The sequence below is a fragment of the Protopterus annectens genome, chromosome 3.part1 (assembly GCF_019279795.1).
Source record: "Protopterus annectens isolate FY-2018-M chromosome 3.part1, PAN1.0, whole genome shotgun sequence".
In the NCBI taxonomy this organism is placed as follows: domain Eukaryota; kingdom Metazoa; phylum Chordata; order Ceratodontiformes; family Protopteridae; genus Protopterus; species Protopterus annectens.
The window spans coordinates 1,008,134,656-1,008,152,415 of NC_056732.1; the positions used below are offsets into that span (position 1 = coordinate 1,008,134,656).

General features: G+C 42.6%; 1 protein-coding gene across 2 annotated transcripts in view; it reads left to right on the forward strand.

Annotated features, from left to right (window-relative positions):
- ARFGEF1 (ADP ribosylation factor guanine nucleotide exchange factor 1) overlaps window positions 1-17,760 on the forward strand; it is a 4,299,619-nt gene that overhangs the window by 2,945,956 nt on the left and 1,335,903 nt on the right. For both annotated transcript variants that reach the window (XM_044067163.1, XR_006364243.1), the window contains exon 26: window positions 17,409-17,560. In XM_044067163.1, coding sequence (XP_043923098.1) covers window positions 17,409-17,560 — 152 coding nt within the window. The remainder of the gene's footprint in view (window positions 1-17,408; window positions 17,561-17,760) is intronic.

Below are 17,760 nucleotides of genomic sequence, written 5' to 3' on the forward strand. Positions count from 1 at the left end.
CCTGATCCAAGTGGACAGCAAGCACATTCTTCTGAAACATCTGGCTTATGTAATAATGTTATTGAATTCTCTGGGATACACAGTCAACAAAAAGAAATCAAGGCTAATACCCTCTCGGAAGATAATTTTCCTGGGTGCCAATTTGGACACAAACACCCTGATGGCCTACCTCACGCCAGAGAAGCAGGGGCAGCTAATTCAATACTTCATAACACTAGCAAATTGCACCAGGCTGACTGCAAGGAAAATCCTGCAGGCTCTGGGATTCATGGCATCTTGCATCTTACTAATCCCATGTGCAAAGCTGCATATGAGGAAACTACAATGGTACCTGAAAAACATATGGTCTCAACACAGCCACAGTTTGGAAACAATAATACTACTAATTCCATGTCTGCAAAAGGAATTTCTGTGGTGGGCTCAAGCATGTCAAACAAACACAGGTCTTCCATTCAGCAAGCCTCAAGCAAATCAAGTCATCACAACAGATGCCTCGGACTATGCCTGGGGGGCGTACATGACAGATCGGTGCATTCAGGGCAAGTGGTCCCAAAAAGAAAAGCACCTTCACATCAATCAAAAAGAAATGCTAGCAGTAATAAATGCCATTATAGCTTTCAAGGACCTTCTACAACTAGGTCAACTATTGATAAGAACGGACAACACCAGTTATGTGGTACATAAACAAGCAGGGAGGAACACATTCTTACCCCCTATGCAGACTGGCCATGTCACTTTGGAACATGGCCATGGACTTACAAATGGAACTACAAGCACAGTACTTGCCAGGCAAGGAAAACACGCTGGCAGACAACCTAAGCAGGAATATGACAGACCCACACGAATGGAAGTTGCATCCAAAAGTTTTTACAGAAATAATCCAAGAATGGGGAAGGCCAGACATCGATCTCTTTGCCTCCCACAAAAATCATCAATTGACAAAATTCTGCTCAAGGATCTTCCATCCAAAGGCCTGGAGAGTGGACGCTCTCTTTCAGTTGGACATCAATGACAGTTTATGCCTTCCCACCTCTTCCTCTGCTGCCCAAAGTTCTATTGAAGACCAGAGCAGACAGACCAAAGATGATCCTCATTGTTCTGGACTGGCCAAGGCAACACTGGTACCCACTCCTGAGGAGCCTGACGCATTCCCCACCATGGACCCTGCCTCTAATGCCTCTTCTTCTGACTCAGCACAGCCTCAAAACTCTTCACAGTCAGCTAAAAACACTCAATCTAGCCGCATGGAAGATTCCTTAGCATCAAAGCAGGCCCTACTCTCCAAGGAGGTGCAGGATGTCATTTTGGAGGCCAGAAGGCCATCAACTAGAAAAGCTTACTCCGCAAAATGGAAAGCGTTTTGCGTCTGGAATGAGAAAAAGAGCCAGGACCCTGGAAAACTGAATTTACCTCAAATACTACAATACTTGGCTGAACTGCTAAGCAGTGGACTTTCTTTCTCCTCCATCAAAATCCATGCCTCAGCCATTTCTGCAGAATACAACACTGATCCACCTTTATTCTCTCACCCTCTCTTAAGACAGTTCCTCAGAGGGGCTAAGAATTTAAGACCTCCAAGGAAACAACCAATACCTGCTTGGGATCTTAATTTCATTCTGGAAAAATTGACCTTGCCTCCTTTTGAGCCAGCTGCCTCATCAGATTTGCAATATTTGTCCTGGAAAACAGCTTTCCTTCTGGCTATCACCTCAGCTCGTAGAGTTTCAGAACTACAGGCTCTCATGGCTGTCCAGCCTTTTATTATCTTCCATCAGGACAGAGTTTCCTTACGAACCAACCCGTCCTTTATGCCTAAAGTGGTATCCAGGGTAGCTTTAAATCAGGCCATACATTTACCTACTTTTTATCCTAATCCTCAAAACAAAGGGGAGAGATTACTACATTCCTTGGACATCCACAGACAACTGCGTTATTATTTGGACAGAACAAAGCCTTTCAGAAATCTGAACAGCTCTTTGTGGCCTATGCGGTAGGAGCTCAAGGAAAGCCAATTTCCAAACAGACAATCTCAAAATGGATAGCCCACTGCATACGCTTTTGCTATTCCTTTCATGGCAAAACTGTACCTACAGGCATTAGAACTCATTCCACCAGGGCCACAGCCACCTCTGCAGCCTTCCTCAGAGGAGTTCCTACCAAGGATATTTTGGAAGCAGCCACTTGGAGTTCTGTGCATACCTTCTCCAAGCACTACAACCTACCATTATACTCCAAATCTAGAGCAGGCTTTGCCACTGCAGTCTTGCAGGGCATTTTGGCTCCTCCTAGTTCCACCTAGTGCCTACCACCCCTTTCTTAGCTTTGGGATTCTACCCATCTGTTATGACTGCAGCTGTATGCACGATGAACATAGTACAGTTTTGTACCTACCATAAATGTAGATGTTCAAGTGCTAATACAGCTGCAGTCCAGGTTTCCCTCCCTCCTTCCCCTCTTGGGACAGGCCTATAGGCTAGTACATCCTCATACAACCTGATAGGGGTATTCATTTATGATTATATTGCACTGCATTATTACACATATTTATGTATTGCCTTCCTTCTGGGGGCACCTGACATTTGGGGCAAGAAAAACTGAAGAAAACAGCGTCGGCTGGTTCCTTTATACCCCTGTCGCAGTGACGTCAGGGAAGAAGCGACGACAACAGACGCCGGACCTAGACTTTGGAATTCGGCTGACCGAGGACCCGCCTGACGGCAGGAGAACCCCATCTGTTATGACTGCAGCTGTATTAGCACTCGAACATCTACATTTATGGTAGGTACAAAACTGTACTTTCTTTCTTCTGGGACAGTTGCAATTCAGTCAGACAACATGGCAGTGGTCTGGTATATCAACAAGCAAGGAGGAATCAAGTCCTACCCCTTGTGTCGAGAGGCCATGAGGATTTGGCAGTTGGCAAATAGCTTCCAGTCACTTTCTGTTAGCGACGCATATCCTGAGGAGCTCCAACGTAATTGCGGACAAGTTGAGCAGATGTATTCTCCTGCCCCACGAGTGGTCCCTCAATCCCAATGTGGCAGCAGAAAGTTTTGGCCACTAGGGCCAGCCATGCTGCGACCTTTTTGTCTCTCCATCGAACAACAAGTGCAGCAGCTATTTTGCCCCGTTCCCCCCAAAGGAGGAGTCCACGAGGGGCGCTCTGACTCACAATTGGCCCATGGGACTTCTTTATGCTTATCCCCCCATTCCTCTGATCTCATAGTTCTTAAAGAAAGCTCATCGGTTGAAATGCAAAGTGATCCTCATAGCCTCTTTTTGGCCTCGACAAGTTTAGTTCCCCTTCCTTTGGCCTCATCTGGTATATCTGCTGTGGATTCTGAACCCTCTTCCAAATCTGATTGCTCACCCCTAAGGTTTGAGCTACCTAAATCTGTCTAGTCTCAAACTGACAGCTTGGTTTCTCCACTTCTGTTAATTGCCAGGCAGGCTTACTTCACCTCACCTGTTCAGGATATTATCCTGGCCTCTCATAAACCATCCACCAGAATACTGCATCAAGACAAATGGAAAAGGTTTTCTGTCTGGTCAAAGGATAACAAGCTAGATCCATATTTGGCCCCAGTCACAGTGGTTTTGCAATACTTGTCTAAGTTTTTTGAAGAGGGTGCCGCAGCCTCTTCCATATGATTACATCTGGCTGCAATTTTGAATTACCATAATGGGCTGGATGGTATGCCTCTCATTTCACAATGTTTATGTAAAACCTTTCTCAAAGGAGTTTCACACATCAGGTCCCCAGTCAGACAGCCTTTAGAGCCATGGAATCTCACTTTAGTTCTGGTCTTTGACTCAACCCCCCTTTGAACCTGCAGTGAAATGTGACATGAAAGTCTTGTCTTGGAAATCCCTGTTCTTGGTAGCCATTACCTCAGCCAGGTGGGTTTCGGAGCTACAGGCATTGTGCATCAAAAGATCCTATTTGGTCTTTCACAAGGACAGAGTATCACTCCGGATGAATACATCTTTCCTCCCCAAGGTTGTTTCTGACTTCTCCATCAGTCAGTCCATTGACCTACCTGTGTTCTTTCTGAATTTTTCTATTAAAGGAGAGTACTGCCTACATTCCTTGGATGTACACAGACAACTGAGATTCTATTTAGACAGAACCAAAACTATGCGCAAGTCTAACCAGCTTTTCATCTCTTTTTCTGGACCTAGAGTGGGAAAATCTGTATCAAAGGTTACTTTATCGAAATGGCTAAGGGACTGCATATGCTTCTCTTACGCTTCCCCAAAACAATCTATACCTCAATTTAAAGCCCATTTCACTAGATCTACGGCGACATCTGTAGCTTTCCACTTCAGGGCTTCTATGGATGACATTTACACAGCAGCCACTTGGGCTAAACCCCACACTTTCATCAATCATTACAAATTGGGTGTGGTCTCCAGAGGGAAGAGCTGCCTTTGGCTCCATGGTACTCAGGAGCATTCTTCTATAAGGGCCACCCATGTGTCTCAAGCTAGCTTGGGATTTTGTCCCATCAGTGACGAATACAAAGAAGATTAACAACATCAGATAAAGAAGTTATGTCTTACCATAATAGTCCATCTGTGGTGTTCATTTTCTTTCATTCATCACTTCCCACCCTCCTTCCCCCTCCAAAGGCTCCTGTGGGATACTTTGGGTCCAAGTGGTGTCTTAGGCCATTTGCTTAGAAGGGACCTCTGCTTTTCTGGTCTATCACTGGCAAAATCGATCTGAGGTAACAGGGAGAAGGACATTGTGGGTAGAAACTTAGCTTGAGAGTTTTTGGCTGGCCTGTGCTTGGTAATAGGCTGACTCTGTTCGGAGGGCTTGGAACTGAACCCCATCAGTGATGAATGAAAGAAGATGAACAATACAGATGGAACGTTATGGTAAGACATTTCTGCAACTGTCCAAAGCTTACGGAATGTTTGGCTTATACTTTTGGTCTATTTCTCCTAAATTTTGTGGTTTTATGTCAAATCAGTGAGGCCTGAATTTGAACTGAATTCACTAAATAATGATAGCCATTTGAGTTTCAGTCTTCCTATCTTTCAGGAAACGCATGGTAACACAAAACGTTTTATTCTAGCAACTTTTCTAAGATTATACAAGCAATGTTTAAAATGTGTCCCTGGTTTCGGGCTTTTTTATCCCCCCCAATACATTTTGGCTTTTTCCAAATTTCTTGTGCTGCATAGTTCTTCAGGGGGAGAAGTTTAGTGCTACTTATGCCTGCCAAGGCTGCTGGTGTTGTTAGTAGCACAACAGGTAGAACACTTGCTTTTGATGCAGAAGGCTGTGGGTTCTACTCACACACACACCCACCCACACACCCTTCTGCATCTTAGGCAAATATTCTACCTGTTGTGCTACTAACAACACAAACCAGTTTGGCATAAGCAGCACTGTTTAGGCCAAGTCTGTTTGTGTTAGTAGCACAACAGGTAGAATACTTGTTCGTGATACATAAGGCTGTGGGTTCTACTCCCACAGTATGTAGATGGATTGCTGATACTGTATTGTGTTGTATTTTTACTGAGAATGCCTTCTTTGGCAGAGATACCTAGTAACTATGAATCTGTTATCAGTTTGCCATTCATTCCCTATTGCAATATTACTACCTTAACATTTTTTTTAATGTAACATAGGCAATTTATTCAAGGGCAACAGGCACTTTATTTGTAGAGGACAATTTGTAAGGGGTTCCAGAATGACATCAAACGACTTGGATTTCCAAGATGAATGCAGGATTCTAGATAGTATGTTTAAAGAACGTGGATACCCAGAGGAATTCATTAAGAAGCTAAGAAGTGAAGTAGAGGAAGGAAGGTTGGATAGATTTAAACCTATATTAGGCAAGGGGAATGTATATAATTTGGAATTGGGACATACCCCTGTTGAAAATAAGAAGAAGAATGAACAAGATACCTACATGAGAAGCTTGGTAGTAGAATATAACAGTTCAAATTTCAAATTAAAGGAGATTTTTAAAAAAGAATGGAACAGGTTTAGCTCTTTAACAGATATAGAAAAAATCCTTAGAATGGAACCAAAAATAGTTTTCAAAAATTCACCAAATTTAGGTAAAATATTAGAAAGGAGTAGTGAAATAGTAAGTGAAAGAAACAGAGTGAGGAGGGGGACATATAAATGTGGCAGATGCCAACAATGTCCATATATCATGAATAAGGCAGAAATATATATAGAAAGTAGAAAGAGAAGGTTAAAAAGTATGAATTATTACAATTGTGAGAGTAGAGGGGTAGTATACATTGCTATTTGTCAGAAATGTCAGTCGTTTTACGTGGGTAAAATGGAAAGATGTTTAAAACGGAGAATATATGAACATAATTATGACATTCTGAAAGCAAAAAACACTAATGCATTATATAAACACATTAACATATGCCCTGAATCTAAGTTTGAATTTTATGTGTTGGATCAAGTCAAGCCAGATATTAGAGGGGGCCTGTGGGAGGAAATTTTGGAAAGTAGGGAGTTATGGTGGCAGGTCAACCTAGATTCCAACACTAACCCAGGGATTAATGATTTTCTCACAATTTCACCTCTATTTAAAATAAGAGCTAATAAATTGTAGTGTAATTCTGGATATGGACACCAGATGGCACTATTCATTATACATAAAGGTAGTTCCCATTCACAATAAAATAATTTTAAGGATTGAATGTTAACTTTTATTATTTATTTATTTATATATACGTAATTAATTAACATTTGAAAACAGTACTTAATCATTTTAACAATTTGATTCATGTCAGTTTTTAATTGTTTATTTTAAATGTGTATATTTATATTTTAAAACATTAAGCACTATTGCACTTTAAAATGATAGGCATTAATATTCATGAACTATGCATATAGATTGGTGTGTTTGAATTAATAGATAAAGCTCTATGGATAATTAAGTTAATTATATTCAATTCATTTATTATTTAAATGTGTGTTAAAGGAAGTACATTGTCTGATGAAGTCCTAAGGACGAAAACGCATATTGGAAGTGTTGATGTAAGAGCGTTAACACATTTCTCTGTCGAGCTGACATTTTTTTCGAACTGAGTACCTAGAGTGGATTTTAATTATTGTGGAATAAACTTTCTGATTGTAAACCAGCGTGCCCTGGCACTTTTTATTGGATTTACTTTATTTGTAGATGAAACAATGAAATATTAAGTTGTTTGCTAGCCGCAGCCTCTTCATTAGTTACAGATCTTGCAGATCTCTTAAATGTGGAATTATTTAGATGACTTTTACGATTGTGCATATTTACTGATACTGGTGGATTGCAGAAGTTTGAGTAGACTTTTACGATGGAAATGTTCTGAATTGGGCAGTTTTGTCATTATTGGTTCATGCATTTTGTTTCATTGCGTAATGGAAAAATGTTCAAAACAATAAATTTAAAATGCGCTCTAACAAGTGTGCTGTATTATACAATGAATGTCATTTAATACAGTCAGGAAAGTGTATCAAAGAACACATGTATCTTTCATGTGTAGGGGGCCTATGATTAGAAAACAACCCAAAGGTAATCTTAATCTGCCACTGGCCAGGTGCATTTTCTTTAAATGTGGGTTTCAAGGCTGTTTTAATGAATGTGAGTTTCAACAGCAGAGAAGTTATAATGCCAAGTCTGTTTTCATTGTGAGACTGTATGCCTTTGTTTAACAGATATCTATTAGTGTTTGTGCTATAAAATATAAAACAAAAGTTTTAACAGATGTCTCTTAGTGTTTGTGCAATAAAATCTAAAATAAAAGTTTTAAATGAAATCCAATTTATCCAAATAATCATCTTAGAAATAAAGAAGTACACACATTACAGTGTGTTTATGGTAAATGGGGCAAAATAGCCAAGTAATGGGACATTGGAATGGCTGCGGGGGGTGGGTGTATTGTGGGGGGCCCCATTCGACCATGATTTTGTGAGGGGGGAAGGGCAGCAAACTCAAGACAGCCCCAGGTGGCACAAACTCAAGCTATGCCATTGTTCAGCAGGCCATGGAGAATAACTTTTGCAGGTCCTAGCCATGACTGCGCATGCAATATCTGCATTCTTTAAAGAAGCCATGCTACCATCTCAGCTTCATTAAACAATGTCAGTACTGCAGTCCCACTCTGATGGTATATGCCAATTGTGCCCTCTAACAGCTTGTGACCAGGGAAGTTGCCCTCTTCATCTTGTTTTACTTGCATCCTCTGATAATTCTTGTTATAGGGACCCTGGGTTTGGCTCCAACTCTTTCTGCTTTCTTTTGTTCAAGTAATTGTGATGCATGTTTTTGCTTGTTCATAGGTTCATAGGTTCGTACTAGGCTATCTGCCCAAGGGCATTTATAAGCCTAGCCCAGAGTTTTGTGGCTTTCGCCACCCCTTTAGTTTGAAGAAAAATATGCCCATTATTTTGCTGTGCCTCTGTCAAGCAGTGACACTGAGGTAATCCCTGGGGTATATCTGCGATCTCCCATCCATTGGTCAAGATTTCTCTTGAACAAGGCCAGCGAGGTGCTCTGCCTCACATGTACCGGGATTTTGTTCCACAGCATAGGGAGTCTCTGGGTGATGAATCTGTCCCTCCAGCACGTCCTATTAATAACATTGTCAAGGTTTAAGTCTCCCACCCTTGTAGTTCTGAGGGATCTAGATTTTTTGAGGTGAAGCATGTTCATCAAATCTGGGTTTGACATGGCCTTGTATGTCAGGCACAGGTCACCTCTGAGCAAGCGGTAAGCGACTGAATAGAGCTGGAGTTCTTTCAGTCTGGCAGCATAAGACATATTTTTGAGACCCTTTATCCTTTTGGTGAGGAACTTCTAGGGCCTTTCCAGCTGCTGCAGGTGTCGGGTCAGATACATTTCGAATGGGGCATTGTACTCAATCATTGGTCTGATGAGTGATGAGTACAGGGGGACAATGACCTCCCTTGATCTAGATGTGAATCCCTTCATGATCAGGTGGGCAATGTAGAAGGTCTTCCTAACTACTTTAGCAACGTGAGTGTCAAACGAAAGGTTACTGTCAACCTGGGTCCCCAGATCCCTGATAACTTCTTATGTGCTCAGTGGATTGCCACCTATATGGTAGCTAGGGGTAACCTTGTTTTTCCCGAAGGGTATGACTATGCATTTCTTGGCGTTTAACTTTAGGCCATGGCTCTGGCACCAGATGTTCTTCATTCCACATTGCTGCAGTCCTAACCATTGGGTAGTCCGCTGTCCAGTCGGCCCGAATACCAAAGTATATGGCTGACGTCGGTCAAGGCGCATTAGACTGATGTCAGGACGTCAGGGTACTAATGCGCATGACCGACGTCATATCCTCAGTCTTTTTTGCCGCATGGTCCGATGCAGAAGCAGTTTTGCGAGTGCAGGTTGGCGTTCTGAAATTTTCTGAAGTCGGAGTTTCAGACCGAATCAAAGTTGGCTAAGTACCCCGTTGGGGAACATTTTGGTTTTCTTGCCTCAGTATTTAACCGGATGTCAGAAAAGTGAATAACTGTATTTCTTGTGGGAAACAGATACCTCATAGGGATTACCATACTTTGTGTACACCTTGTTTAGGGCCTGAGCACGACGTTGTTGGATGCCGCTCTTGTGCTAGATTTAACAAACGCACTATTAAGAGAAGGTTAGACTGTGCCAGGTTAGTGTTTGGGAAGCGTTGTAATTATAATATGCCGTCGGATGCTCCGACGCCCGCTTCGTCCAAAAAGCGCAAGGACAAAACAGCGAAGCCTAGGGTTGATGAACCGGCAGTCCCGGACGTCGGTTCTTTAGAAGGCTCAGTGGAGCCAGAGGTTTTGCCAGGAGTTTCTTTGGAGTCTCAGGCAGAGACTTTACTGTTACAGGATGTGCCTTCTCAGGAGGTAGGCCAGGCTGAGGGGGGCTTCTCAGGTAACTGTTCTTCCCTCTCTTCCCAAGGTAGTTAGAGCCTCTCCTTCTGTTTCCAAAACTTCTTTGAGAGGTAGGCCAAGTTTAGCTTCAGTGGGGGCTTCTCCTAGCACTTCAGGTTCTGTGCCTAAGAAACATATGCTTAAAATGGCAGAAGATTTGATTACTATGATTAGAGGTTCTATGCCCCCTCCTGATAAGAGGCCTAGGGTGGAACCTGAGTTTGAGAGTTTTGAACAGTGTTCAGAGGCTTCTGAGTCTTCTGCGGAAGACTTGCAGGAGTATCCTCCTTATTCTGATTCTGATGTGGATGATTCCACTCCTACAGCTTCTCCTCCTGAGGATTTCTCATTTTCAGAGACTCTGCATTCCATGAGGGAGCACTTTAAATGGGAAGGCCAAGATTACTCTGATTCCAGGAAAAGGCTTAGGGAATTTTGTTTTGCCCCAGCATAGGCCCTTAGCTATACCTCCTGTGTTGAATGTGGTGGAAGATGTTTTTGCAGAGGCTTCCCTGAACCCTGATTCTTTGCCTCCTGCTCCTGTTAAACCTGATAGGTACTATAGGGTGCCTGAAGCTCATAAGTATCTTTTTAAGAGTCCTAGGGCAGACCCGGAAACTGTTTCTCAGGGACCTAAAGGTGTTAAGGCCTCTGTTGTTAAAAACCCTGCTCCCACTGATAAAAGGCAAGGGCTTTGGATAGATGGGGAAAGAAAGTGTATACTTCTTCCACTTTAGCCATGAGGGCGTTGAATTGTCAGTTTCACATGCTAAAATATCAAAATTATCTCCTTTCACAATTGAAATCTAAGGTGGATGCTTTGGCGGAAGGTATTGAGTGTAAAGAGTTGCTGGATTTAGTTCATGTGTCTGAACAAGTGGGTAAGCATTCTTTGCAATGTGGTTTTGATGCTGTACAGGCCTCCTCGAGGGTGGCTGCCACTAGTTCTGTTCTTCGCAGGCATGCCTGGTTGAGGGATCAGAATTTAGCTGAGCATGTTAAGACAAGGATTTTGGATGCTCCTTTACAGTCTGATGTGTTGTTTGGTTCGCCTGTGGAAGCAGTTTTAAAGAAAATGGAGGACAAAGCTAAGTCTATGCAAACTGTTAAAGATTTTTTTGCAGGTGCAGCCACCGAAGTTTAGTAGAAATTGGCCTACTAAGGGATGGACATATCCTGCTTATGATTCCCAGTCTAGGGGTAGGTCTAGACGTGGTAGGGGCAGAGCTCAAGGTTCTTTTAGGCCTAGAACAGGAGTTCACCTGCTCAGACTTCTGGTGAGGGCAGGGGTCAGTCCTTTCGTAAACAGACCCAATGACCTGCCTTTTCAGCTGCCAGTAGATTCTCGTCTGGCAGCTCCTTTGGGAGGAAGACTGTCTCTTTTCAAAGAAAATTGGGATTTAATTACTCAAGACAGATGGGTGTTGGATATCATTCACCACGGTTACAGGTTTTATTTCCATACATTGCCCCTTTCAAAGGCATGCCAGACGTTCCTCCTCCACAAAGGAAAGAGGCTCACAAGCAAATTTCTCTGTTACTCCAAATAGGGGCCATTCAGCCAGTCCCTGTATCAGAAAGGGGCCTAGGATTTTATTCTCGCCTGTTCCTAGTACCAAAGAAGGGGAACACGTGGAGACCAATTTTGGATTTATCTATCCTCAACACTTATCTGGACATTCCCAAGTTCAAGATGTTGACGTTACAACAGCTTTTACCTCTGCTGGGCAAAGATCACTGGATGGTAACTTTAGATCTCAAGGAAGCTTACCTTCATGTGCCTATAAGACTAAGTTGCAGGAAGTATCTGCGTTTTCGAGCTGGAAATTCTCATTATCAGTTCTCTGCATTGCCCTTTGGCTTATCTACTGCCCAGAGTATTCACAAAGGTTCTGGCTCCAGTGATAGCTTACTTCAGGCTAAAAGGAATTCAAATCTATCCTTACTTGGACGACTGCCTGATTCTGGCTCAAGAAAAGGAAGACCTTCTACAGCATCTGGAATATGTTATAGCAGTGCTAAGATGCCTAGGGTATTCTGTGAACGAAATAAAGTCCAGTCTAGTACCCTCTCAAGACATGTGCTTTCTGGGTGTGAGACTGAATACAGCAGCCCAGATGGCCTTTTTAACCCCGGACAAACAAAAGAGTCTATCCCTTTACTTCCATCAACTATCTCATCAGTCCGTGCTGACTGCAAGGACAGTCCTTCAAGCATTAGGGTTCATGGCATCTTGTATTCTGGTGCTTCTCAATGCCAAACTGCATATGAGGAAGCTGCAATGGTATCTCAAAATGTATGGACACAGTACAGGCAGGATTTGGACAGTGTCAATCAAAGAATACCTTGCCTTCAAAAGAATTTTTGTGGTGGGCTCAGGAATGTCACCTAAACAAGGGACTCTCTGTGACCCGGCCAGAGGCGAGTCAGATTTTAACGACAGATGCCTCGGACATTGCTTGGGGAGCTCATCTAAATGGAAAGTGGATACAAGACAAGTGGCCTGCCAGACTACAGCATCTACATATCAACATGAAGGAGATGTTAGCAGTCCAGTTTGCATTAATGGCTTTCAAGGAGTTACTTCTTCCAGGGCAGGTGTTGATTCTAACAGACAACACAACTGTCATGTGGTACATCAACAAACAAGGGGAACACATTCTTATCCTCTATGCAGGCAAGCAATGATTTTATGGGAGACTGCGCTCAGCTTGCAACTAACTCTTCAGGCAAGGTTTCTGCCGGGAGCACAGAACTCCTTAGCAGATGTGTTAAGCAGACAAATCATGGATCCCCATGAGTGGAAACTGGATCTTCATGTATTTCAGAAATTGACAGTGTCATGGGGAACTCCAGACATAGATCTGTTCGCTTCTCCACTAAACCACCAGCTGCCAAAGTTTTGCACAAAGGGGTTTCATCACACAGCTTGGAAAGTGGATGCTCTTTCTTTCAGTTGGAAAAATCTTCATGTGTATGCCTTTCCACCTCTGCCTCTTCTTCCAAAGGTGCTCTTAAAGGTCAGACAAGACAAGCCAAGGATGATTTTAATAGCTCCAGATTGGCCTCGGCAACACTGGTACCCACTACTAAGGAGTCTGGTAAGGAAGCCTCCATGGCCTTTACCTTTGATTCCACATCTGTTATCTCAGAAGGACGGTCACCTGCTCAATGTCAAGCTTCACTCTCTTCATCTAACAGCCTGGCATATTCTGTGTTGAAACACAGCAGGTCTCAACTTCCTCAACAAGTTTTAAATGTGATTATGGAAGCTAGAAGACCTAGTACAAGGAAAGTGTACGCAGAAAAATGGAAGAGATTTTTATTTTGGAGTACAGCAAAGAATTTGGAGATTTCTGAGCCTAATTTGAGTGTGGCTCTTCAATATCTTACTGAGTTATTGGACAAAGGTTTGTCCTTCTCTTCCATTAAGATTCATGCTGCAGCAATTTCAGCTCACTATGATTGTGACCCACCATTGTTTTCGCATCCTTTGTTCAAGCAGTTTCTTAGAGGGCAAAGAATATAAGACCCCCATTAGAGCTCCTACTCCTGCTTGGGATCTCAATTTTGTGTTGGAAAAACTTACTCTACAACCTTTTGAGCCTGGCTACTGCTGAATTGAAATACTTGTCATGGAAGACTGCTTTTCTGTTGGCTATTACTTCTGCAAGAAGGGTGTCTGAGTTGCAGGCCCTTATGGCAGTAGAGCCCTTTTTGATTTTCCATAAGGATAGGGTATCATTACGTACTAATCCTTCCTTTATGCCTAAGGTGGTTTCTAGTGTGGCGTTAAACCAAACTATTCATTTGCCTACTTTCTATGCAGATCCCCAAAATAAGGGGGAAAAGATTTTGCACACTTTAGATGTCCATAGGCAGTTACGTTATTATTTAAGCAGGACTAAGGATTTCAGGCAGTCTCAGCAGTTGTTTGTTTCTTTTGCTTTGAGTTCTCAGGGCAAGCCTGTGTCTAAACAAACTATTTCTAAGTGGATTGGGTTTTGCATTTCATTTTGTTACTCCCATCATGGCAAAGAGATTCCAGCTGGGATTAGGCCTCATTCCACTAGGGCTACTGCCACTTCAACAGCATTTCTAAGGGGGGTGGCAACTAAGGATATTTTGGAGGCAGCTACTTGGAGTTCAGTGCATACTTTCTCTAAGCATTACCATCTTCCTCTCTACTCTAAATCTAGGGCTGGTTTTGCCACAGCTATTTTGCAAGGCATGTTGACAGCTCCTGCTTCCTTATGATTTGCCAGCCTCCCTTACCTCTGCTTTGGGATTCTACCCAATGGTTAGGACTGCAGCAATGTGGAATGAAGAACATAGTACAGTTTTGTACCTACCATAAATGTAGATGTTCGAGGATCCACATTGCTGCAGTCCAATTTACCCTCCCTCCTTCCCCTCTGTGTTTAGGGGTGGTGGCGTGTGCTAGTATATATATATATATATATTCTTGTGCATTTGTATATATTGTATATATGTTTGGTGCAGGGTTTTTTGGTGTTTTGGTTTGGGCTTTGTCTTTTTAGGGTCTTCTGACATCTGGGGCAAGAAAAGACTGAGGATATGACGTCGGTCATGCGCATTAGTACCCTGACGTCCTGACATCAGTCTAATGCACCTTGACCGACGTCAGCCATATACTTTGGTATTCGGGCCGACTGGACAGCGGACTACCCAATGGTTAGGACTGCAGCAATGTGGATCCTCGAACATCTACATTTATGGTAGGTACAAAACTGTACTTTATCCGTTTCTGTGAGACCCTTCTGAAGGATATCTGTGTCAGATGTGTTTTCGACTATGGGGCCCAGTTTGCAGTCATCTGCAAACTTTGTCAGCCATAACCCTCCTGTGTTTGCTTGTACTTCAGAAAAGTAGATGCCGAACAAGAGTGGGCCCAGGACTGAGCCCTGTGGGATACCACTTGTGACAGGCTTTGAGTCTGACATGGCGCCAGCAACTCTGACCCTGTGGGTTCTGTCACTTAGCCAGTTTGCAACCCATCTTGTGATGTATGGGTTTACATTTAAGCTGATGAGTTTTTCAATGATACCTGAGTGGGGTATTGTGTCGAAATCCTTTGCCAGGTCGAGGTAGGCTGTATGGACTGTCTTTCCCTCATCAATGGCCTTGGTGACTGTTTCGGAAAAGTCAACCAAGTTTAAAAGGCATGATCTGCCTTTGACAAAGCCAAACTGGGTTGGATCCAAAGTCTGCAAGTTCCCTATGTCTTTATTTATGAGTTCCATTATGATCCTCTCCATGGCTTTGCAGATCAGGCTTGTCAAGCTGATGGGAAGGTAATTTCCAGGGTCGGTGGAGGCACCGCCTTTGTGAAGTGGGACCACAGTTGCCGTACGCCACTCCTTGGGTACGTATCGTGAGGTGAGGCTAAGATTAAACAGCTGGCCTAACTGCGGGTTTAATTCCTCATTGAGTTCGTGGAGCACACAGCCAGGGACACCATCCGGTCCCATGGATGCTGTGTTTTTCGCCTTGGAGAGAGCAGTTCTCACCTGGGTGTTAGAGATGTTTGGGGGGCTACAATCCTCTGGTATAGATATCTCTCCTTTTTGGGGGGGGGGTTTGCACTGAACCTGTCAGCCAGTATGTTGGCAATGTCTGTAGGTTCAGTAATTTTCACATCATTTTGAACTAATTCTGAGCATATCTGGGAGTTTCCTCCCAGGTTTCTAACATAGCTAAAGAAGGCCTTATGATTGTCTTTTGAGTCCCTAGCGATTTTTTTCTCAAAATTTGCCTTGGATGATTTTATGAGAGCTCTTAGTTTTTTACTTATAATGATCAAAGGTGTCTTACCTTTTAAGGATTTTGCTCTATCTTGTAGTAGCTTCCTCCTTTTGTTGTAGAGCTTGTTTATGGCTGGGGTCCACCAGACTGGACACTTGCCTTTGGTACAAAGAGTCTTTGTTTTGTTTGGGATTGCCTGATCCATGCAGTCCTGTAGGTGCTGGTAGAAGGCATTTGTAAGTGATTCAGCGGCTTGAGTAATGTTTACCACCGGCTCGGGGGCCTTAAAGGAGACCACACTAGTCTTTAGAAATGTGAAGTCGGCTTTTGAGAAGTTCTTCACTGTGGTCTTTTTTATCTCAGGTGGGGGCGGGATGAGAACCTCCAGTGAGATTAGTTTATGATCTGATCTCACCAGTGAGGGGTATACTTCCGGTGTTGAACATTGTGATCCCATGTTCGTGATGATGAGATCAAGTATGTTTTCACCTCTTGTGGGGATGGTGACCAGTTGTTCCATGGCATTTGAGTTTATGAACTCCAGGAACCTTTGGGCTAGAGTGTTTGGGCTTGAGTAGTGATCCCAGTCTATATTAGGGTAGTTGAAGTCACCTAGTATGATGGTGTTTGGAGATACATTTATCCCCTCCAGTGTTTTCAGGAAAGCTATGTGAGGTTCCTGAGTTTGAGAGGGTGGCCTGTAACATGCTACAAATTGCATAGCAGTCTTGCCTATGGTTAGTTGCACCTGGATGGTCTCCGATGCATCGTGCGTTGCCACCAACCTTGAGGTGTGGGTGTCCTTGATGAATATGGACACCCCCCCTCCTTTCTTGGTGTTGTCCGGATTTTGGGGCCGGAATGCATGATATGAGGTAAAACCTGATAGTGCTGGGGTGCTCTCAGGAGCCTTGAACCAGGTTTCAGTTACAGCACAGACATCGATGTTCTCCATACTGTTTAGTGTTATTATCAAAAAATAGTTGTTTAACATCAGCCTTTCTAAATGCATGTGTTTTATCCAAATACTCCCTTATTTCATCTTCACCTCGTCCTATTCTTGTTCTGTGAGATTCCCCTTCTTCATTATTATTTTTACCATGGCTATTGTTACTGTAGAAGTCTAGACTGTGTGAGATGGATGGAGAGACTTTTTAATTCTTCACTTTGGTTGGCTTCCCAGTGTTTCTTACAGGTCAAGATATTTCTCTGTTTATGTTTACTGGAAACATAGCCAGTGGAATTGCCAAAATAAAAAAAATAAAAAAACTCTTACTCCTTCCATTATATATTATATTCATTCATTTTCTGAAGACTGTTGTAATGCATGCTATAAACAAGAAGTACACCATTTTGTCACTTTCATATTGCTTGAACAGGTAATTTTTATCAAAAAAATTAGGGCTGATTTTGAATGAAATTGCTTTTCTGCAGGATATGGTTATTACATTTTTGGGTGTAGAAGGCGCAGACTTTGCCCCCACAATAAAAACTCAGGTTTGTCGAATTTTAGGTTTCTCCAAATGCAGCTCTGAATCACTGGTTTTCAGTCAGAGAACTCTGTCAGTGAAGTTCTTTTTAACAGAGCGACCTATATCCAAAGTAATTGTGAGCTTCTTTAGCTAGCATTATATTTGATAAAGCAATATGGTTTCTTTGAGTAACTAAGATCATATTGTGTTGCAACACGTTTTGTGCAGTAATACATATAAAATACATTTCTTGTATTTGATGCTAGGTTGGCTGTAATCCTAATGAAGATGTGGCTATTTTTGCTGTTGACTCCTTAAGGCAGCTGTCAATGAAGTTCCTGGAGAAGGGAGAGCTAGCTAATTTCCGATTTCAGAAGGATTTTTTAAGGCCTTTTGAACACATAATGAAGAAAAACAGGTATGTTAGACACATGGAATGCATTGAATTACTGTGTTTCCTTTCTTATTTATTTTTTAATTTATGTTTTGGCATAGTTATTCATTGTATAGGTTGATAGGCAATTATTAGGCTAGCTGCCCTTGCAGGCCATTTTAAGCGTAACCAATTTCCCTTTTTGTGCTCGAGATAAACAATCCCATTTGATTATAGACAGGGCT